General features: G+C 29.8%; 3 protein-coding genes across 3 annotated transcripts; all 3 read left to right on the top strand.

Moving 5' to 3' along the window:
• Positions 1-830: 830 nt before the first annotated feature.
• On the top strand, positions 831-3556 carry LOC100164623 (uncharacterized protein YJR142W). Its single transcript, XM_008181154.3, has 7 exons — positions 831-1286; positions 1468-1706; positions 1879-1942; positions 2010-2259; positions 2318-2447; positions 2520-2619; positions 2734-3556. Exons 1-7 carry the CDS (start codon positions 1196-1198, stop codon positions 2838-2840), a joined length of 981 nt encoding a protein of 326 aa, XP_008179376.1. The 5' UTR covers positions 831-1195; the 3' UTR covers positions 2841-3556.
• Positions 3557-11469: 7913 nt separating this feature from the next.
• On the top strand, positions 11470-16516 carry LOC100159864 (CTL-like protein 1). Its single transcript, XM_001952788.5, has 13 exons — positions 11470-11988; positions 13003-13142; positions 13219-13353; positions 13453-13724; positions 14495-14584; positions 14670-14809; positions 14867-15053; positions 15125-15241; positions 15307-15445; positions 15510-15647; positions 15715-15865; positions 15937-16158; positions 16346-16516. The coding sequence occupies exons 1-13, from the start codon at positions 11875-11877 to the stop codon at positions 16496-16498; spliced, it is 1998 nt and encodes a 665-aa protein (XP_001952823.2). The 5' UTR covers positions 11470-11874; the 3' UTR covers positions 16499-16516.
• Positions 16517-17628: 1112 nt separating this feature from the next.
• Positions 17629-22262, top strand: LOC100161909 (nitric oxide-associated protein 1). The gene is made up of 5 exons (XM_001952785.5): positions 17629-18224; positions 18317-19104; positions 19161-19311; positions 19380-19958; positions 21975-22262. The coding sequence occupies exons 1-5, from the start codon at positions 17840-17842 to the stop codon at positions 22139-22141; spliced, it is 2070 nt and encodes a 689-aa protein (XP_001952820.1). The 5' UTR covers positions 17629-17839; the 3' UTR covers positions 22142-22262.
• Positions 22263-24568: the final 2306 nt, after the last annotated feature.

The raw sequence follows: 24568 nt of genomic DNA, 5'->3' as shown, positions 1-24568 counted from the left end.
GCCCCTGTCGTTGGTATTAATAGAAAATTAAATGACAATGACTTATTAAAACATATACTTGGAATTAGCGGTTGAAACTATCTCCTTTCAAAATCATTTTACGTAGAGGTAGAATAATTTATTATTGAACTCAACGCATCCATCACAACTCATTGAGAAGGTACACTGAAAACCCTGATTTATAGCAGAACGACTTTCCCGGCTTCATAAAAATAATTTAGAGTTAGATAAATTACGTCGTCGCTTTAATTCGCGTTTAGTTCTCAAGCAGATGTCATCATTATGTTTATACATTTTATTATTCAATTCGACTAAGTCACCCCATCCCTTAGAACTTATCACCGGACTTTGAGCTTTTGTGGTGGAGGAGTAGCGTTGGAAATAATATAACGTAACTATGCGTAAAATATTAATGTGATTCGTGGAATATCTATTCGCAAATGCCAAACACTAAAACAACATTCATATTATAGGAAAAACAACTAGGTCAAATATTGAAGGACCACTGGACCACTAAGGGCCACTGGTCTGGCAGGAAAAGAGGAACGGTCGAACGAAATATTATGACATTATGCAAACTGTTGGAAATTACTCGTTCAATTTAATGACTCAACAATATTCACTTCATTCCCGGATCGCTGGACACAACCGCAGATTTTATAAGATCCATAATCATGGATACTACACCGCAGTCGTGTGAGCGAACGGCGTAAATTTTGAAAGTTCAGTGTATCGCGCCATTGTACCTACAACCCCCTGGTATATCGATTACCTGGTAAACGTTCGTCCATCGTCAAGCGGAATATTATTTATTCTTATCACCTAACAATAAATATAATATCGGGTTTGCAAACGCGAATACTTACGCACATTATACTTGTCTATGCTTACGCAGTTACGCGACATTCTCAATTAATATTACTAATATTTCTCTTCGCTCGGCCCCGGTCCGCGGTGAATCGCGAATGCCACCGACGTTAAACAACAATTCGTTTTGTCTATCATCGACCGGCGAATGACCTGTGTCGCTCCCGTCGGACGCCGTTTCGATATTTTGCCATAACACAATATCGCCACCGCTTCAATCGGGATTCGGGTTCACGGACGGTCCGTCGCTTCATCGCCGTCGCCGGATGATGACGTATTGAACCGGCGGAGGCGGCGGTGATACCACCATCGTATATCGCATTCGGTGATGAACGATCCTACCGCACATGCACATCACCACCGCACAATGTCCAAGTTCTTGAAACTGGCGCACAAGTTCAACAGCTTTTACTTGAACGGTACGTGTGTCTACTCATACCCTGTACCAGTGATTGTCGTATTATAATAATAATAATATGTGTGTTGTATTGTATTGTGTCCCACCGTGTACATTGTTTACCCGTAACCATATACCCACTGTGTGATTTACTTTTTTTTATAAACCGTACCCACTAACAATCGTCATCTGTCAACACACAGGATTACAGAAAAAAGAATGCCGCGCATTCATCGTGGACGGCATTCAAGTCGGGTTGGTCCAGGCTACCGTTACAATAGAATTAAGCCGCTATCCGAATGTGTTTATTGTCAACCCGAATAGTGTCACGCTGAACCCAGCATTCAGGGATTACGATGAACGTTCTGCAAACATAGAGTCTGTACTTAAAGAAATGAAAGAAAAAAAGTTGTTTGTTACGCTGAAAGGGTGGAGGGATGAGGTATTAACACATAAATGCTTGTTTTATTGATACAACAGTTTTGTTTTATTTAGTGTTTACTAGCATGATCTTAACAACCTAAAAAATTTGTATTTCCTAGTATTTTCATTATTTCTTATAAAAAGATATAGTGTTAGACTGAATACAACTAATGAAATATATTTCAATTTAGTGTTATGAAGTACGGACAATGTTTGCTGATCAACCGTTGCTAAAAATGGATCGGTCTGCTACATGTAAATGTCCCAGACAATGAACAATTTGTATCCTAATACTTAATTGTATATTTTATTTTATTTTTAGGTCTATTTGGGATTTGTAATTATGGTGTCGACATAAATGGTTATGTGAACCATCCACAGAAAGGATTATGTATTTGGCTTCAACAGAGATCATTGACTAAACAGACATGGCCTGGAAAATGGGATAACATGGTTGCTGGAGGTTTATCGGTTGGAAACAGTGTTATACACACTGCTCATAAAGAAGGAGAAGAAGAAGCATCATTGACTGCAGACCTTATGAAAAATTTGCAATCAGCTGGCACTGTGTCGTAAGCTATTTTTTTAATGTATATTTTCTGTTAAATATAAGTATACTTTTTGTTTCAGTTTCTTTTATGAGAGTGAACGAGGATTGTTTCCTGACACAGAGTTTGTATTTGACTTAGAATTACCTCCAGATTTTGTGCCTCGTAATCAAGATAACGAAGTAGAAAAATTTGAATTGGTGACTGCGAGTGTTAGTATTTACTTTGTATATATTTTATTATCTATTATCTATTATCCACTCTAATGAAAAGTAATCATTTAGGAAACTGTGAACAGAATTTTATCTCCAGACTTCAAGACTACTAGCTGCCCTGTAATTATTGATTTTTTGATCAGACATGGAATTATTAATCCAGAAAATGGTAAGTTTAGAATAGAAAAGTAATTGATTACCAGATTACAGTTATATTTAATGTTCTAATTATCTAAAGAAAATTTATCTATTATGTCAATTATATTTAATTTGAATTTTCCAGAGCCACGTTTTCCAGAGTTGGTCGAATTATTACATGTACCACTCCAGTCTCTTTATAAAAAGTGTGACAACTTGTTGACTGAAAACGGCCTTTCAAAAGCCGAATGAATTGTTTGTTGTATTAATATATGTGTTGTCTTCTTTCAACTTAACTTTCCATTTTTCAATATTACTTCTCATTTTTTTTTTTTTGTTTTACTTTGAGTCTATTTATTTTGCCAAATATTCGCTAAATCCCATTATGTTCCTTCCATTTTTATTGTGATACATAAATTAAATGCGTATCTCACGCCCTAATGTTTTGTTATTATTTTAATATTATTTAATTTTAATTCTATACATATTAAAACGTTTTACTAAATCAAATTATTTTTAATTATTAATCATGTGTTTGGAATTGAGAAAGCATACTAAATTTTAAGATTTGAATGTTTTTGTACTATTTAATAGTGTTTTGTTAAATAAAATTAGAACATTTTTAAATAGACATTATTCACAATCATTCTAAGCTTGTGGTTTGGCTAGTCAATTTATATTTTTTAAATTAAATATTTAAAACACTTAAAACCATTATAAACATCATATAAAAAGTGTAGTGTTATATTGAAGTGATAATAAAAATATATGTTTTTTGTCTTTAATAACTGTGTATTAAATTATTATAATTTATATGGTGTATTATATCAATCATTAAATTTGTATTAATGATAACAATATTTATATCTTAAGATACCGTTACACAGGTCATAAATTGCCCATTGGCCATTCTATTTTGTGTGTAGTTGTAAGTAACTAAATATTAAACTTAATGATGATATTGAAAACATTGTAGACTTTATTTTAAAAACTTTATCTTTACCCAACTAATATTATCATTTATTATAAATACTTTTATAATTTATAGGCGACAGTGCAATACTAGTGTGATGTCAATTAAAATTACCTAAATACAAAAGTAAACTTAACATTTACAACACAAATTGTCCAATTGACTATCACTAGGCATGTGAATATGTTTAATAATTTTTATTGCAAGTTTATTGACTGGTTAATAAACAAATTTATTTGGTAAGCTGGAAAGAGAAGTTTGTAGTTTCGTAGTGTGTACACGTATTTAGACAGATTTGACTTAGAAAGTGAGAAATCAATTCATCAAGACATCTGACAAATATATCTATGTAATATGTACAGTTTATTGCATGTTTGTCTTCCTTTGATTTCATAAGTAGGTCAATACAACAAAAAACAACATATTGTAACGTCAAAAAGTCGTCAACCCATTCATAGTATATATAGGAAATTATTCGCTATTCAATGTTCAGAATTATTAAAGAATAAATACGAAGTACGATTTGCCAGTTACCACTGATTACAGATGGGGCGTGCGTCAATGCGTCAGATTCTCCAATACAACTGATTCTATTGAAAGTTGAAACGTATTTTGAATGACGTCACTGCGGTCCAATACGTATAACGTCCCACGTCATAGAATTATATTGTATTACAGATAATTAATAAGAAAAAATAATAAGGTTAGGCCATTGACGTCGCATTATTATTAAGTAAATATTAGTTTATTACCATTTGAACAAACTCATTAGTTATTCTTACAATCTGATGTAAGTATATCACAGGTCGAATCGGCGGTATTCTACCAAAAATTCCAACGAAAAAAGACCGATAAAAAAATCCAATGTCTATTTATACAATTACGCAGGCATAATAATTATTATTTTTAATGAACACGTCATGTACAAATTACAATTTATCTTGTATTTTACTTTGTGTAAGTACCTAAACATAATAATAAATAAATATAATCATATAAAAATCATTCAACAATTACATAAGTTCATATGAATATCTATATGAACAATTTACAGCGTAGATATAGACGTATAGCATATATTTACAGAGCTATAGCGTATAAAGTATAAGACGTTATCTCTGTCAATTAGAAAAATATATATCATCTGAAGTAGAGCTAAATTATATTAAAAAATCTTCACTTTAAAAAATACAACATTTGTTTCGTTTTTCCTAATGTTTTATTATATTCAATTTTTATGTATTTTCGTATTTTACAGTGATTTTTAATTTAATAATACATAAAACAAAATAGTATGTAAACTGTTATATATCTGATATCAAGTGTCAAAATTTGCTGGCGTAGGTAAACGAGACAACTATTCGACTTGAAGACGAATTTGTTTATTATTTATTATTACTTATATAAAGAAAAGAAAATAATTTACGTATGTATAAATCCTTGATGTGTGTGAAGGATGGAGTGAAAAAAATTTACAAGGGCGGAAAAATGTTAAATACCCAGGAGCGATGAAAAACAGGAGGCTCTGATTCTTTGTGTGCAAACGTGTAACGTTGTGTCTATTAATTGTACCCAAAAGAGTTGGATTTTAGAACAATTTGTTCAAATGTTATTCGCCTCCACTGGCCCCTACTGGTATTATTGATGTCACTCATCGTCGTCAAAACATTTGTAGCCTGTAGCCTTGTATACCTACCACAACTCCCGAGTTCTATACACTGTGTTTTTTTTTGTATTAAAATAATACTCAATACTTTCTCATCTATATGAAGATATTATATTACTTTAGGTTTCAATGGTAAAAAAAGTCAGGGAGGGATTCCCCTCACCGTAACTATGTCACTATGTGTGGCATGTTGCGTGTATGTCGGATATTATTTAACCGTAAATCCTACGACTTTTATAATATACCTAAATATATTATAGGTACGTATTATGTATTTATTCATAATATACGATTTATATACCGTGTGTCCGCGAAAACGGTAGATAAGTTGTAACTAACTGTATTATTTTTTAAATATACCTATTATTTTTATATGATGATGGTTAATTAAATTGTGAAATCATAATATTAGAACGAGACCTAGATAAAAATTATAATCAATAATTATTGAATTTTTTTAAAAAAATATATTTTATACTAAAAGTATGATGTTTGGAATACTTTATTAAACTGAGAAATCATTATATAATATATTATTATGTATAATTTTTTTGTATGAGTAATAATTTTGATTTTTTTTTTTATATAGCTAATGAATAATGATACTATAAGTAATTATAACGATTGAACTTTTTTTTTAAATACATTTTTAAAACAGCTATTGTTATATATATAAACCAGACTTTTTTACCACGATGGCGCGATTCCGCGAATACAGGGTACACTGTATAATTAAATTAGGTATCCATATTACTCAGTAGGTTCCTACCCTATACATATTTTTTAATTTTGTTTGTGGGACATGAAACTAGACTATTGGAATATTGGATCATAAATCCCTCGCAAGACAGAATTCTAAAATATGTATAGGGTACTGAATAATATAGGTAGGTAGGTAACTGAGTTATAGAATGTACCTACCCAGTTTACACGGACACGCGGTATGTCGGTATAGGTCTTACATTATAATATGTTTATATGTATATTCAATATTGTATATTTTAGTATGTACTATGTATATACCTACTATAATATAGTTATGACTTATGAGTTATAACACTTGTAACTCAAATCTAGCTATATTACCTGACTTGAGTTTATTTCTCCGTAAATAAATAAATAAATTATGGATTGTATTGTTTTCTGTTTTGATTCAGTTGAAAAGCCTTAATTCAAAGTTTGAACTTTGAAGCACAATTACAATGATTAATTTTATGATTTTCCACTTTTTAGTTCGCAACATATTTTTTATGTAAACTTAAAAAAAATTGCAGGATACAGATTTAAGGAAAACCTACTTAAATGTTAAAAGCCGAAGTAAATCCAATCTCGTTAAGATTGGTATTCGTCTTTATGTGCTTATATCAAAAATATATTTAGAATTAAAAAAGGAAATCATAAAAATATTCGATTTTAATATTTGTTTTTTTTTAAAATGTTTATATGCTTTATTTCTACTAATTGTATTATAATAGTATTAATAAATTATAATCTGTAGACTGTAACCAATGGTTAACAACGAGAGTCAAAACTAAAGTCATGTGTGAGCCACCCTTAGACCTATAAGGGTTGAACAAATAATCTATACATATCCTCAGTCTCAATGAATCTATTAATAAAACTTTTATTGAAATTTGTGAAAAAAGTAATTTACCCCCCTTCCCAAAAAAAAAATCTGGATACGCAACTGATTAGATATTATATAAATAGAGACTATAGATTTCCATATATTATAGTCTATAGATGGAACACATGATTTGACATTCGTGTCGTATAAAACATTAATACGAGACTTACCTATTTGTATATAGGTATATATAGTGTGATATGAAATATGAATAATATGATAATGTGACCTACGTTTTTGTAGTCATTGACCATTGTTATTTGTACTATACGTTATCGTATCCTTTGTTATTGTTGGTAGTTTCAAGTTTGGTACCTTCTACTATTATGTTCGATATTGAACGGGGAAACATATTATGCATGTTTAAATAATATATAAGATAGTGTAGGTACCTATATGTCAACATACATATTTTCAAGAAGGAACTTAAATTTTTTAGCGTTTAATAAGTATCCTGTGGCGATATAAACATATTTTTTTTATTCAAGAACTACCCTTTTTTATTGTAAATGTTGACGCATCTTAATCGAAATTCAAACGATAAGTACCTAGTTTCATAAAAATACATAAAATAAATAGGTATATGTTATATTTTAGTCTATAGGCTCTTTTTATTTTATAAGTAGGTACGTACGGTATTTATTATAAACAGTGGCGCCGAAGTCCAACATTTTACCTATGACATTAGACACCTCCACATAAAATGTTGACACCCACCTATTTCTTATAATTACATTACCATACACCAAGTATAATTTTATGTTGTCTATTAAACAAATTTTCATAAAATAACTATAGAATAACAAAGGTGACCCCCAAACTACAAAAATCACCTGTGACAATTGTCATAGGTAAATATATATTTTGGCGCCTCTGTTTATAAATATTTGGATATTTTAAGGTATATCATTTACTATTCGATATAATCTCTTTTTTATTGTTATATGTTAAGCAAATGACTTTTATTTGTAAATTGTTGATACACCTATACATTTTTAAATAAAAATTCTAACCATTAATTTTTGGGATAAATAGTTTCTATCGTGTCTGAAATAAGAGTAAGTTAGGAGATTAATATACGACACAACAAATTTTAGTATTTTAAAATAAAATAAAATTTATAAATAATTTTCAAAAACTAGTATTAAATAAACATATAATACAGGGTACAATTACTAGGAGGGGGGAAAGCACATTAAATCACCATATATGTATTTTATTATATATTATAATATAAAGATATATATTGCATAGTGCACACGACTGTTTGTTTTTCTATTTTTTTTTTATTGTTTTCCCCTATAGCCTAGGTAGGTACTATAATGTACTCCTATGGTACAACGCGACTGTGACAATAGGGACCTGACACGCAATATGTCGTTTGAAAATTACTCGTATGTTGGTAGGTACATTATACCTTATTATGTAGATTTATTTGCGAGAACTTCAAATTGCCAGCGAGTACATACGACATATATAATATTTATTATAATATCATATTATGCAATATTATGTGTTTATATTAGTGTTCATATTTCATAGTACACATATGTAAACAATTGCCATGTAAAGTCTACTTACAATATTAAAATGTATACAAATACAACAATAGGTAGCTGTATAATATAGGTGTGTAATATATTATAATATATATATATATATATATATATATACGGTCATACGGAGTGATCCATTTAACGTGACACTCAATATTTCAAAAAAATACCATAATGTTTTTAATAAAAATATTATTTTTACATAATTTTAAGTCATTACAAAATAGCATTTTTGGTAAAAATTATAATTTGACTAATTTTTATTTTTTAAAAGTTTTTTGAATGACAACATACATTTTTAATTCATTTTCCTAAGCGCAATATTATTTTGAACTTTGAGTATTTCAAAAATTATTGTGGATTTTCACTCAACATTCTTATTTAATTACTCTATTAACAGTTTATGAGGAGTCTTGTATAACAATGTTTGTAAAGTCTTATGACCGAGCAAAAAAATAGGTATTTACTGGCAATAATTTTAAAAAGAAGTTTTTGAAGACTACTAGGAATTTTTTTACTTCTGATCTCCTAAGTACCAATTTCAAGTATGGTCACTTACATACCTGAATAGACGAATAGCTGCAGTAGAAAATCGAAAAAATAAATACTTCTACCTAACTATTAAGTCAATACGTTTATCTCTCGTTATATTAGCCATCTAATGCGACATAGACATTGTGGAATCCAAGATGATTATTTATTTAGGGGAAATGCATAAGAAACTACTTACATAATTATTCCCCGGAATGACGTCGTAGGTTCAGAGATAAAAAAGGTAAATATTTGCTAAGCCATTGGTCGGGTGACAACTATTTGGGTGACGATTTTTCTATCGCTATTATAGTGTCTTTAAAGTCTAAACAAAATAATATATGAACAAATATGGTATTTTTTATTAAACGTTATCAATATTATGTATTATGATCCCAATGACAAGGCATTTTAAATAGGCAACCTAGCATGTGTACCTGGATGACGTCATGCAGGTATATTAGACCGTGCTCGTGACATTAGCCGCCAAGGACGAGTGATTTATTGATGGAATCCTGGTATCAAAACTATCGACTTTCGACAATCGACATTCGTTTGAAATCGAAAGTGGAAATCGTAAAGTGATTTTATGACTATTTTTAACGTCGATTTTATACGCTTTTAGCAGTTTTGCACACTGTTATTTAGCACGACTTGTGTTATTAGTCCGCAAATTCGCAAAACTAGACCGGTTTAAAATTGTCCTACATTATCCCGCACCGGGATAATGAACCATGTAAACGATGTGTTTGTTGTCTATATATTTTATTATTATTATACATTCAATTGCCAAGACATTATTGAAGTTTTGTATTATTATTATTATTATTACTTAGTCTAGAATATCATAGACCTATAATTAACTATAATGGACAGCGCTTAGAGAGAGAAGTCAGGGGTATGATATAGGGTGAGCGAGAAAAGAAACAAAGTAGTGAAATGTATACAGTTTCTTATGCAGTGCTCCTTCACTATACTTTAAGTTATATGGTTATACGATCGCCTAACATTAAAGGCAGAACGGAGTGGATTTCGCTGTCCATTATAGTTCATGGTTCTATACCTATAGTACCTACAGTAAACACTCTTTGTAAAATAATATCGAAATGTTATATTATTTATATATGTAGCTTGGCTGTTGTCTTATTTTTTGTTGTAAGTATATAATGTATTTCTACATATTGTAAAGAGCTATATTATATACTGCCCGTTAATTATACGTGAATTATTTCCATAGGCGGAAATCCATTAAAATTTCAGGGGAGGCTTACATTATTAACATTAATGTGAGCGGGGGCTTCAATCCTACAAAACTAAAAAGGGAGGGGGCTTGACGGACTTTTTTTTTGGGGGGGGGAGCACATGAACTGTGGTAGATACACCAAAACTGAACACCAATATTATAACGTTGAATTTTATATTTGTTCATTTTTTCCCGAGTTCTTACAACAATATTCTACTATATAGGTAACATCAATGGTCCATAATGAACCTTATGCAAAGCCAGTTTTTGACCGATTTTCATAAATTTTTCCTCAATAGGTTCTAACTAGATCCGTCGTGTCATGAGCTATTTTTTATTACTTACTATTTAATTTTTAATATATAAATATTGCATATATAGTTGACGCACGAAAATCTATCATTATTTTATTTATATATTGTTGCCATTGGTTACAGAAAATAAAACATTAAGTAATTATGATTGGATATAATTTATATTTTAGACCTGTGTGTTATACTAAATCGGCGCCGTTTACGTTCAACAGATTTTAAGACGGGTTTAATTATACGGGAATTTAATTTTTCACAGGCAACGCCCAAAGTTCAATCGAAGCTTTATTTTCACTCTTTATCGTGTAATGTGTACACACCACACAGACACAAAAAAATCACACATTGTAAAATCAATATACTCATCGCTCCGCTCAGAATCTAAAACGTGAAACAAATCACATAATATGTTATATGTACAAAAAGTATGCAAACAGTCTGAGCTTGTCTCATTAAAATACGGGGCAATCAATGTAAAGTATACATCTTATATTCAAATTGATCAAATATCCTGTTCGAAACCAGATTCAGGAGACTGTGCCACTGGGGGACAACTATTTTTAAGTACAAAAATTATAATATTTTTAAACTACATACCTACTACATAATATTATTTGTAATTATTATTGAAAACATTGAATAACATTTCTATAATAATAGGTATTATACAATAGATACAATTTAAACAGCATTTTATAACATTATAATTTTAATATTTTTTTTCTTAACTTCATCAAGGGTAAATGTTTCAATGACAAAATATTTTATAGTCTCAACATTTGAAGCGCAGCAATTAATAAGTATAATTCATTATCTACATAATCAATAATGATCCGAGCTGAAGATGCCGACGGTCCTCAGTCCGCACTGATAACATGTTATCAACGTAATGTTTGTGTATAATTTCGTAATAAGTAATAATAACAAAATATATTGTTTATATTATTGATATAATATACTTGTTATATTATCGTTGTTTACATAGATAGGAGTATAGGTCATAGGACACAGGTACATCGTTAATAATATTAAATTATTAAATAATAATTTATATTGTGGTCGTCAGTCAACGTAACCCAACAACTTCCATCGTCGACGTCAGTTTGTACTCACCGTCACTTGTCACGTGCCGCTCATAGGTATGGTGTCTGCTCTGCCCATGTCTCCGTGAAAACTCAAATTAATATCAACAGAGATGTCGGCGGAAGACAGTGCCGTGGCCGGCCACCTGTTGCCGCTTTGCTGACATTTTCATCGTCCCGTTATTCTCACCTCAAATTTCTAGGCAAAGTGCAACACTCAATTGACTTCTCATCTTAACACTGTCGTCGCCCACGGCTTGACCGTCGCACCAGTTTTCCGATTACACCAAATCGAAAATGGCTTGCTTCGGTTTCGACCGTGACGCGCCCGAAGTTCCGGGTCAAATCCGTGTCCGGGGATGTACGGACATTGTATGGCTGTGCGCATTTTTGATTCTCTGGTGTCTGATGGTAGGTGGACAAAAATTGGCTAGATGATTTTTTTTTTCTAACCCAGCAAGTTATATTTTTAGTTAATATGCATTAGTAACACAAAGTTCAAAGTTCAAAGTTAGTTTAATTTTTGGCTAATTTAGTTAAATGGATGTCGGTGCACCATTTGTTTTCTCCCTCATACCCACACACAACATGGACAATTTATATTTACTAGAACCAACCTTGTGTTGTTACTTTAAATTTCAGAGTGAATTCTCTTATTATCAAACTTTAAGCTAACAATATTACTTGTATCCCTATTTTAGTTTTTTCATGATATTTTAATTTGTAATAATTTACCCGCTCATAACATACATAAAAATTAAACTATCATAAAAATAGCCAATATAGAGGCACTGGTAATGTTTTGAACTTAAAGTTTGATAATTATAATTTCACTCTAATATTAAAAGTAATAACACAGGGTTAGTTCTGCTAAACAATTTGGTATACTGTGCGTGATGTGAGGCTAGAGAGAGAGAAAAAAAATAGTGCGTTGACATATTTTTAAGTTAATTTTAATTTTATTTATTAACATATTTTTAAACTTTTTATTAAGTTTAAAAAAAGTTAATTAGTTATTAATTTTAATTTTAATTTTAACTTTAAGCTAGTTGCCTACTTCATTATTTAACCAACTTAAAAGTATATATTGTTTAAACAGTATTTCAATGTAGTACCTAATTCATTGAAGTTTTTCATCACTAAAAAATAATACAATTCACACCCAACAAAACCCAAGATATTTTTTAACGTAAAAACTAAATCGATAGTAATAAAATAAAATTGAATATAAAAAAATAGGTTTAAATGAAAATGTATTTAGTTGATTTCACCTCACCTTATTAAAAACGATTTAGTTAAAATTTAATTTTTAAGTTAGGTAACTTAACTTTTTAATTTGTTGATACCAAGGCGTTCAACTTTGCTTTACACCTTTAAATATTAATTGTATGAGTTGGTTCTTAATTTCATATTATAATCTTTTAGATATTTATAGCTGTGTTTGCTTTTATTTACGGCGATCCTCTGCGTCTGATCAATGGCCATGACAGTTTTGGAAACACTTGCGGTTCTTCTGGTAATTCCAAAATGGGCAAACTTTCCAACTTGGATACTACAGATAAAAAGTAAATTTCAAAATCGTTACCTTCAATTGACATATATAAACATACTCAACAAATACAATTTACTGTTGGCTCTTAGGTTCCTATTCTATTTAGACCCAGCAAACATTGAACATAGTATGCAAATATGTGTTAAACAATGTCCAGACAGTAATATATTAACTTTAAAAGATGTTCAAAATTTTTATAATCGAACAGAATCGTTACTTTGCAGGTAATCCTCTTAAAATTAATTGTGTATTTTTTAATTAAAATTGTACTTCTATTATTTTTGTATACTAATAATAGGGTTTTTAACATTAATTTTCCATAGCTATAATTTTGATTTGAACAATTTCACTACCGATGAAGAGCTTTACAAATCTACTATTTTCACTACATCTTTGGGGCCTTGTCCTCCATTTCCAGTATACAAAAGTCATCATGTGATGAATAGGTGTGTTCCTGAAGAATTGAACAATCAAACTTTGCCTTTGATTTATAACATTTATGGTATGATGAATGATTGGGATTTCACAGAAGAAATATTGAACGATTTGTACAAGACTTGGCCACAAATGTTGTACTACACAATATTAGCTTTTGGTAAGCATATGCGAAACAATTATTGCAGTTTTAAGTACAACAAGGGTGTAACTAGTGTTACCTTGTCAGTTAAAGAATGACAAGTAGTCAGCTACACCTGCCAGCACCAGCTGCATACTCATTAGATGGTTGAGGGATAGGAAAATCTCTCCCAAAGGGAGGGGTAGAAACCCTTTATTCTCCTTAAATACCTATAAGGCTATAAATATGATATAAATTATACCATAGTTGATAAATTTCAGGTCGCTATAACTCTAGAGCTAAACGTTCGTGCTCAATGTTGACAGCGACATTTTAAACAACCTAGGTCAGCGGTTCTCAACCTTTATTTTGCGTACCGTCTACAAAGTTTAAAAATTTTCATTTATCACTTGAAAAGTTAACATTATTTTTTTTCTTATCAAAAATATATACTTTATTTTGCATGTATGGAATTTTATTTTATTAGGAACTTCAAAATTATGATAATATTATAAGCATTTAATGCACAAAAAGAAAATTAAATATTAACATAACATTTTTTATTAACACAATTAATTTACATCAGATAAACCAAATAATTAATCTGAAAAATGTTCCATTCCAATTTTTTTTATAAAAGAAGATATTATTCTTTGGTACTACCTATGAGTTTTCTGCATACTACAGGCTGAGAAACGCTGTCCTAGGGAATGACCTAGGTTTAAAAAAAAATAACACTAATATTATGCCAAATATTCAGTTAAATTATTTGAATGTATTTAATGATTTTTGATTTGTTTTGTTTACAGTATTGACATTTATCATCATTTTATTAATTCATTTACTTACAAAAGTTATAGCTTATATATTATTGATTGGTGTCAGCTTGATGGTACTAGGTAATAAATATTTAATTATCTGATTATTTTATGGTGTATACTATGAAAACATTAACAATTGTGTTTTATAACATGCATTTTTTAGTAAATATGTTTTTACTTTGGTGGGAATATTTTACTTTGAAAAAACGTCTGGACAACACTATTGAGGCACAAACATTAAGTGCTGATGCTTGCAATGAACACACATTCCTAATACTTTCCATCCTATTTACATTATTTTCGGTAAATTAAATTGGTGTTTAAGACTTGATTGTTTCTAAATCATTTTTTAAATTACAGGTTATTATACTTATGTTGGTATTGGCTATGCGTAAGCGATTGAATTTTTTGTCCACTTTGTTTCACGAGTCGGCCGATTGTCTATCTAAACTCCCAGCCTTATATTGGCAACCTATTTGTACATTTTCTGTGCTGATTTGTTTGTATGCATTTTGGACTGCTGTAATCCTTCATCTAGCTACAGCAAGTAAGTTAAGTTTAGTTAAAGTTTTCAGTTTAATGATGAATGGTTTATGACAAGTAAATAAATTGTTACAGATTATCCTGGTACAAGATCACTACAATTAGTAACTGATTTTGTAGAGAAAAACATGACAACTAATGATTCATCGAGTCTTGAAGAGTCAAAGAAACATATTTTGCCATTCATAAATGGTGTGTTTTATTTTATATTCATGTTATTGGTTACTTATTAGTTATTATCAAATATTGTTTTTCAGCTGTTGAGTTTAAAGATGCTACTTGGGTACGTTATATGTGGTGGGTATATATAATTGGCCTAATATGGTCGTCAGAATTTATATTAGCATGTCAACATATGATTATTTCTGGAGCAGTAGCAAAATGGTATTTCACCAAGTGCGTAATTCGTCTATGAAATTTTGTAACTTGTTAATTTTACTTGAATTGTTCTATTTTTCAGCGGCAAAAATAAAAAATCTGTTGTTCTTTCTTCAATGTATAACCTGGCATTCTACCATTTGGGTTCTATAGCACTTGGATCTCTGTTAATTATTCTGTTTAAGATTCCCAGGCTTATATTGACGACATGTCATTCTAAGTAATTCAAACATTTTCATTGTTTTTGTATTGGAATTTTATATAATGAAATAAATTTACTTTTTCAGGAGCAATTCAACGTCAACAAATAACCGTTGTCTAAAAAAAACATGCACTTGTTGTACATATTCGTTCGACAATTTTTTCAAGTACATCAATCATAATGCATATACTATAGTATCAATGGAAGGCATTGGATTTTGTTTAGCTGCTTCGAGGGTACCTATATTATTATAATGTATATTATATAAACATAATGAAAAACGTTAAAAGATTTTTGTTCTTTTCAGGCTTGGCATGTTATTGTTGGTAACGCTTTGAGATTGGGTTCCATAAACAGTATAGGCGACTTCATATTATTCCTGGCTAAGTGTTTGGTCACTCTGATTATTGGTTCTCTAGCATTGTTCACTTTACGATCAAACTTGGAATTGCATTTTCATGCAATACCAATCATCATTATATGTTTATTTGCATTTTTCGTTGCTCACAGTGTCATTTCATTACACGAGGTAACGTCATTTAACATTCTGTTAATTTAGTTTTTCAGCGCACTAAATAATGAAGTACATTTATTGAATTTTGTCTTTTTACAATTAGTATAATATGTTGTAAAATGTAACTACCTACATTAATTAACGTAATTTCATAGTAAATTTATATACATTTAAGATGATTTTATTGTTTTACATTTTACAGGTAGTAATCGATACATTATTTTTGTGTGTATGTGAAGACAAAAATATTAATGGAGAAATGTGGCACAAGAGTCCAATAATAAAACTGTCTAAGTCTAAAAAGCCAATTGTAAAAAATTCTACCAATACACAAATTGTGAAAACCAGCACATGAGGTTGTTTTAATTTTCAAGCAGTATCAACTTTTTCCTAAGATTCTTGGTTCTTTGTTTCTTTTATAGTCAATATAATTGTTTTCAAAATACTTTTTTATACAAGCTAACATACATATTTATTAACTTACATTAAGTTGCTTACTTTTCTAATGAGCACTGTGCAATCTATAAATCCTATTTTTTTTTCTAAACTGATGCATTTAAGCTAATTAATGTGATATTTTAACGATGGGCCATTATTTATACATTTGTTGAAACTTGACATTTTTATTTTATTTTATAGTACTTATATATTTATATGTTTAGACTTTGTATATTTAATTTAAATGTTTGTATGGACAATGTTTATAAATATTTATTCACATGTTATCTTATATATTTTTATGTTTTGATTGATTCATACTGCTTTTATTTTTATGAAATATATATTTAAATATTTTATTCAAATAACGATTGTGTCTATTTTCTTGGTAATAATCCATGGAAATAATATAATATATTAATGTATATTTGTACCATTATTTTAGGACGTACTGAAATGAGCTTTTCAAAAAATAATATAAGAACATAATTAATTACAAAATGTTGTTTAAGCTTTTTAAGAAAAATTATTATAGTTCTGTAATCTGTATTAATAGTATTATGCATATAATTGGAAGTATGTCTGTACCAAATATCTGAATTATTCAATTATATTGTAAAATAAGAACAGCTCTCTTATAGTTGGCTGTGTTCCATCTTCAAATATAACCTTTAGATTTAATAGTTCGTGTACCTATTGATCATATTTTCGTTAAATGAAAAGGTTTTGACTTTTATTTTAAATAAATTTGAAGTCACCAAGCCACAGGCGTCTTACAAATGACATTTGAAAATGTCCAATCATTATGAAACAATTTTGTGGTTAGGTACCCTCAACCCATAATCTTAGTAGACCCTATAAAGTGTGAAATTATTAATTAGGTACGAGAAAGTGGTAGTAGTTACTATATAGTTTTTATAAAGCATTAATTATTAATGCATAACGAATCGCAACTCGTAAGAGCTCATAATTAAAAAAACCGGTGGTCCGCGATAAATTGATAACAGCCACAAACGTGTACTAACCGTGATAACAACCAAACAATTTTTAAACCTCGCCGGACCAAAGTGATAAATGATTATTTAAATATAAATAAAATAATATAATATAGTTATACAAAAAAGCACGATGCACTTACACCCGGCGTGGGTGCTTCTCTAGAGAAGTGTTGTTTCGAGTTACACCAGTATTTTACGTGAAAATATTACTGTTGTACAAATACCTATGACTGTGCGAATTTAGACGTTACCGTGGAGTGATGTTCGCCAGCCGGTTGTTGCGGTCGCACCTGAAGCGGCGGTGTCGCGCCTACGGCCAGTCGCCGGCTTTTAAGAACGACGTGTTGGATAGAATCGTGTATAATTCAGTGTTGCAGGGTAAAAAGCCTGTAAAACACTGGTGCAGCGTTCGGGAGAAGCTCAAAAAACAAAGGCTTGAAGAGATGAAGTGTGACGTCGAGCCCGTGTCATTGCAATACTTGGATGGGTATACTGGAGCAGACGAAACCGCGGAACGCAGAGCGGCAGAAGTGTCTACGGACGGACCGCACAATTTTCCGTACAGTATTGTCAGTAAAATAGTCAGCGACGAGCATGTCAGCAACCAGACTGAAGACAACGGAGATAATGAAATAAGTTACGATTGTAAGTGTCACCTTCATTATGACGCCATTATTTTTTATCGATTATTTTACTTTGACATTGGGTTATTGTAAATCGTGTGTTTCAACTTTTAGATGAGCTGAACGAGTTGATGACAAAGAACTGGATGAGCGATTATGAGTGTTATGAAGAGAGAAATCTAGAGGAGGAAAACAGTATTCCTTCATGGACTTCGGAGTACGGTACACCTGATCCATCCATACTAATTAGCAACGTACCGTGTGGTGGCTGTGGAGCGTTGTTACATTGTCAGAACTCATCAATACCAGGCTATTTGCCCAGCGAGTTGTTTTGTCACTGTGGACCTGAAGATCTCCGAACCATGATATGTCAACGATGCCATTTCATACAGAAATATAACACAGCTCTAGCTGTACAAGTCGACCCTGTTGAATACCCAAAGCTATTGTATCCTATCAAAAAGAAACGAGCATTAATTATTCTTATGGTGGATTTGACAGATTTTCCTTGCAGTATTTGGCCAAATTTAATGGAGTGTATTGGTATTAATAAGCCAGTAGTAGTTGTAGGTAATAAATTAGATTTGTTACCTGGTGATTTCCCTGGATGGGTTGAACATGCAAAGAAATCATTGGCTCAAAGCATTCCGAAAGATATTAATATTAAACACGTAACTGTTGTTAGTGCAAAAACAGGATTTGGCATTGAAGAATTAATCAATAAATTACATTCACTTTGGCAAACTAAAGGCGATGTTTATTTGATCGGGTGTACTAATGTGGGAAAATCAACAATGTTTAATACCTTGTTGCAATCAGATTATTGTAAAGTAAAAGCTGTAGATTTGGTACAAAGAGCAACTACGTCACCCTGGCCTGGCACCACACTGAATTTACTTAAGGTATGATTAGCTAATTGACTTAATTTGTTTTTGTACTAATACTATTTATTTTAAAGTTTCCAATAATGCGACCATCTAATTGGAGATTGTACATGAGGACTCAGCGTCTTCAATATGAAAGAAAAGAAAGGATTTTAGAACAACAATTAGATGCAGACCAAAGACGATCATTAAAATTGAAAATAAATGATTTACCTTCAATTATTGGTTAGTAATTAATAAATAGCTTTTTTGATTATTGTGTATTGTAAAATTTAATAAAAATTATATTTCAGGTCAAATTGGTCTTACTTTTCATAAACAATCAAGTATTGATGATATTGTAAGACAAAATGAAACGGATCCATTTACTACAAACGCAGTTAAAGTTAATACAAACCGCGTAACCAGTAGCACTTTGGGTTTTGACGAAAATGAACCACAATTCAAAAACAGTAAATTTATGTACGATACACCAGGTGTTGTTCATCCAGATCAATCTATTAATTTATTGACTACAGAAGAACTAATGATGACTCTGCCAACTACGGTTATGAAACCAAGAACATTCAGCTTAAGACCTCTGCAAACACTGTTTGTTGGTGGTCTTGGTAGAATTGACTGTTTGAAAACAGGAGCTAAATTTGTTCGTTTTACCGTCTTCAGTGCTCATACACTTCCAATTACTGTTTGTAATTCAGAGGACGCTGATGAGGTGTATGAGAAACTTTTAGGTACACATTTATTAGCAGTTCCATGTGGTAGTATTGAAAGGCTGTCCAAGTGGCCAGGGCTAAGTAGCTACAAGAATCCAATTCAGTTGACTGGTATAAATGAAAAAACTAGTTGTGCCGATATTGTTTTGTCATCTGCAGGTGAGTAATAAAATAACTAGTTTTATTGTACTCATCATAGGCAGAACTATGGCTTCGGCCAACTGGGCCTTGGCTCAGGCTAATTGCGCCCTGTAATAATATATACAGTAGTCAGTAGGTACCTACTGGTACTACTATACACCTATATGTATTATATTAAATGGTTATAATACACAATGCCGTGCTCGCCCCCTCCCTAATGTATACTATGCTGTGCCAACGCCTGTTGTGGCTTAAATATTTAAACAAAACATAAGACTTTAAACTCTGTAGTATTATGCCAGTTCCACTATTGTTTTCAGAATTTTATAAATTATTATTTATTAATAATAAAATATGTTATACCTACGCTTCACTGTATTCCATTAATAAGCATAAATTATTATGAACATGAAATCACCATTATATATTATAGTACCATATTACATTTATATAAAAATCATATACAAATTAGTTAAAAAAAAAAAAATGGTATCAATGAATTTTCCTCCCCTCCTCCCTACCATTTATAGTCATCATGTCTGAATCCACTAGGAAAAGTAGCCCAGTCTAATAAGACTGTCTGGTTCCGCCTATGGTATTCATAATATTAATAGTTATTAATTGTAGCCTGTAAACATCCAATAAGCATATCAGTATCGTTTGTCCATAACATAATCTTTTTTTAAATGTATATTAATTATTAATCTTCAGTAACTAAACATAGTAATTATTACTCTATACATTGTAACATGTGTATTGACGTTTTATAATATAAGATATTTTTTTATTTATTTCATGTCATTTTCATTCTATGGTTGTTGTTCCTGGATGTAGTTTAAAGTTCACGGTGAAATGAATAATTTTTAAATGGTGTCAGGTGACAATGGGTGACATGCTGATGAGATCGTTTTTATTTTTGACATTGATGGGTAGGGGATCATAAATTGAAAATTTAAATACGTACATATTTTGTTTTCATTATTTGCGATTTTTGTCCTTGACTAAGCTGCTCTTTTCCTTAAATCAACATTTTACAATTTGATGCCATTGTCTAATAAATTATTTAATTGAATAAATACAATTTTTTTATTTATTCATTTCATTGTAGTAAATTTTACTAGTGGTCCAAATATGGAAATTTATTATTTAAATGGGATCATGGCTATTATAAATATTCTTTAAAATTAATAATTAGTACTACAATGTTAGTACTACTGTTTGATTGAGATGAATAATTAAATGTACAAATAGAACTATTTACTACTAGGTGTAGGAGTTTGGATATTATTTGATTAGTACCTATATTGTAAAATGGGTGTCTTTTTTGTTGTATAAAATATTATAATCTTATTATAATCTCTTATAAGAGGAAATATATTTATCACTCTATTACGTGGACTGAGAATAGTAGACAATTCATACCCCCCCACTTAAAAAGCTGAGCATGCCACTGTAACCACAACCCTAATATTATGAATTATATTTTGAATTTTGAATTTAAATGAAATTAACATAAACAAATTTGAAATTTTCTTAATTACAAATTAGAATTAAACACAATATGATCACTTTATTTGTAAGAGGAGACTCGTAGTGTATTAATAATTTTAATTAAAATATATTGTTTATAACACCAACTATTGATTATATTTTATTGCAGAATTTTAAATTATATGTAGAAATATGGAATTATGAATTTAGGGTATTTGTAGAGAATGGCGCTAAATTGCTTTTAAATCATTGAAATATAAATATTTTTGGTTCCATCCTAAATAGCTAAAAAATATGTTTTGATAAAAGTAAATCTTTTGAAAAATAATTATATTTTTTATAAATTTCAGTATATAAAATATAGATACTTATAATATATTCAGATATGTCTTAGTGTCTCACAAGAGTTACTGGGGTATAACTTAATTTAAGATGCATGTTTAGCGCCACAGTATATATTTCCTTATTTACATTTTTAACAATGTACCTATAATTTTGATAGTACACTTCAGCAACAAAAATATAAATATTAATTTATTTTAGGATGGGTTGCCGTGACTCCATATGGAAATGATGTATGCTATGTACAAGCTTGGACACCTGAAAGTCGAGGCATTTATATTCGTACGCCACCATTATTAAGGTATGCAATTAATGACCGAGGACCAAGAATAAAATTTACACCAACATATCATGCTAAGAAGGAGTAATTATGTAATACTGTCAATGTAATAATTATAAAAAAATACCTGGTGTTAATACCATACTTGTGAAAATTATCATCTATAGTACATTGTTAAATTTTCAATAGAAAATTATTATTTTATTTAATAGTTATTATTTTTGATACAATTTAAATTATTTTGATCCTACACTTTAATCTACTTTTTTTAAATGATCGCTATCCTGTTTTAAAATGAATGTGTACAATTAGGTAATTTTTGTTTGGTTTTTAAAAAGATATAGTTCTAAGAATTAATATAATCGAGTTTGTTTTATTAAATCACATTCAAAATAAAATGTAATTATTTCAACAACCAAGTAATCCAAACAAACATCTTTTTATAATACTAATTCCATGTTGCTTGAAAGATCACTAAACATTTAACAAATGAATAGTAAGCTAATGGTCTCCTAACAGTATATATCTTAACAGTACATTTTTACGACTTATTCACTCAAAATAATTTGCTAATTTTCGTGATTTTTACATATTTTGTCAATTTTTGAACATTAAATGCTAATAAAAAAAAAACTGTGACTAAGGATTTTTAATATTTTTCAAATGTCATTGTAACAATATAGTAGGAGCCTTGTATTAAATTTTCAAGTATTTTTACTCAACAAATAAAGTTTTATGGACATTCATAGAAAAAAAAACTAATTAAATTGGAAACTGAGATTGTCCGTAAACAGCTCAAAACAAATCAAAATATTTTGATAATTTTATCATGTATAGAAAATGGAAATATAAACAACCAGTGAAAATGTCATGTATCTACATTCTACAGTCATTCGTTTTAAAGTTACACCAAAAACCAAAATCAGTTTTCTCGATAACAGATTTTGCGTAAAAATGCCCCCAAAGTACCAACTAGATTCACTTTCAGAAAAGGTACTGTTGAAGAAAATCCAAGCTTTTTTACTGTCCTAAAAGGTGATGACAGACACAAAAAAAAAATAAAAAAACACACATCATTGTAAAATCAATACATTCATCGTTCCACTCAGAATCTAAAATAATAGATATTTTAATAACTTTTAACTATTAACATTTATTATACGTGTATAATGTACTTATATGTATAAATGTATAATCATTGATTATAAATACTGTATATTATATTTATATTTATATTTGTATTTGTTTATATATTTAATATGTATATATTTTTTAATGTTAGAGCTAGAGTTATTCAGACAAAGTTGCAAAAGTTCTAACAAAGACTAAAACAATTTTGAAAAATTGAATGAATATAAATCCACATTCACTTACATCTTATATATTATATTTGGTATATAATAAAGCTAAAATCCTATATCTATATGCTGAAATATAATATTTCAACGTCAGCTGTCACAAATGTAAACTATTTTTCGAGTTATAAAAAAAGTATTTTTAATGAATGAAAAAATACAAAATTTTTTTTTTCAGAATACCAACGTGTTCAAATATTTTTTTTAAAAAGAATTTAAAATAGTATTCGCATATAAAAAAAGTATTTGAATACTTTTATTCGAAATTCGAATGCATTAAAAGACTGATTATACGACAAATTACGACGAAATTAGCATTAGGTTTAAGTTCTTATGTAATCTTAGAGATTCATAAGAACGTATCATAATATTATATCTATAATCTATGGCAAATTACATTATGGTCATCGTCGAAGAGGATTAATGATTCCAATAATTTCATCATCAACTTATGGGCCAATGGTTCGAAGACGAATTTCAAACATTAAGTAATAGGTACCTAATTATTAACATAGTATTAATCTTCTTTTTATAATGACGTCATTCAGTTTTCACCAGTGGTGCATAATGTTTAATGTTTATATTTTTTTTATTAAAGACAAATGTTTTATCCTAAATCTAATTATAATAATATATCAATATCCAATAGTTAAGTATAAAAAAAATATTCTAAATATAAAATAAGTTTGAGGGGCTATAGAATTTTTTAGCGGAGACAGCCCTCAAACTCTAAAGTCTCCGCCATTGTATGCCTATACGTATACGCCACATAAATTAAGACAGTGCTATCTATTTTCTTATTTCTTCAGTCGGTATGATTACCATTAATGTTAACTTAAATATTCTAAATTCATTGCGTATTGGGTGTTTTAGTATGATTAACTAAATCAATTAAAATTGTATATTATTTTTATTACCTACCTATACTAGGTACGTACAAATAAATGGCTTCAGATTAGATTTCTAGTGTGGGGCAATGTTATGCATATCATAATGAAAAAAGTGTACCTACGATAAGTGACGGATTTACGGGGGGGGGGGGGTGTATCTAGTGGAAGGGGCGTAATTACGGGGGAGGGGGTATGGGGGATAGATCCCCCCATGAGCATGTATTTATATATTGTCTTATACTCTTATACTCTCCAAATAGTCAAATACAA

The sequence above is a fragment of the Acyrthosiphon pisum genome, chromosome A3, assembly GCF_005508785.2.
Source record: "Acyrthosiphon pisum isolate AL4f chromosome A3, pea_aphid_22Mar2018_4r6ur, whole genome shotgun sequence".
Taxonomy (NCBI): Eukaryota; Metazoa; Arthropoda; class Insecta; order Hemiptera; family Aphididae; genus Acyrthosiphon; species Acyrthosiphon pisum.
This window is presented reverse-complemented; position numbering and strand designations above follow the sequence as displayed.

What these genes read in the sequence shown, in the direction of transcription:
- LOC100164623 (XM_008181154.3), top strand. Translation starts at nt 1,196, where the DNA reads ATGAACGATCCTACCGCACATGCACATCACCACCGCACAATGTCCAAG. An exon ending in CAACAGCTTTTACTTGAACG is followed by an intron (nt 1,287 to 1,467) that starts GTACGTGTGTCT and finishes GTCAACACACAG; the next exon opens with GATTACAGAAAAAAGAATGC. An exon ending in TTGAATTGGTGACTGCGAGT is followed by an intron (nt 2,448 to 2,519) that starts GTTAGTATTTAC and finishes GTAATCATTTAG; the next exon opens with GAAACTGTGAACAGAATTTT.
- LOC100161909 (XM_001952785.5), top strand. Translation starts at nt 17,840, where the DNA reads ATGTTCGCCAGCCGGTTGTTGCGGTCGCACCTGAAGCGGCGGTGTCGC. An exon ending in TAATGAAATAAGTTACGATT is followed by an intron (nt 18,225 to 18,316) that starts GTAAGTGTCACC and finishes TTCAACTTTTAG; the next exon opens with ATGAGCTGAACGAGTTGATG. An exon ending in CCACACTGAATTTACTTAAG is followed by an intron (nt 19,105 to 19,160) that starts GTATGATTAGCT and finishes TTTATTTTAAAG; the next exon opens with TTTCCAATAATGCGACCATC.
- LOC100159864 (XM_001952788.5), top strand. Translation starts at nt 11,875, where the DNA reads ATGGCTTGCTTCGGTTTCGACCGTGACGCGCCCGAAGTTCCGGGTCAA. An exon ending in TATTTTGCCATTCATAAATG is followed by an intron (nt 15,242 to 15,306) that starts GTGTGTTTTATT and finishes ATTGTTTTTCAG; the next exon opens with CTGTTGAGTTTAAAGATGCT. An exon ending in GCAAAATGGTATTTCACCAA is followed by an intron (nt 15,446 to 15,509) that starts GTGCGTAATTCG and finishes TCTATTTTTCAG; the next exon opens with CGGCAAAAATAAAAAATCTG.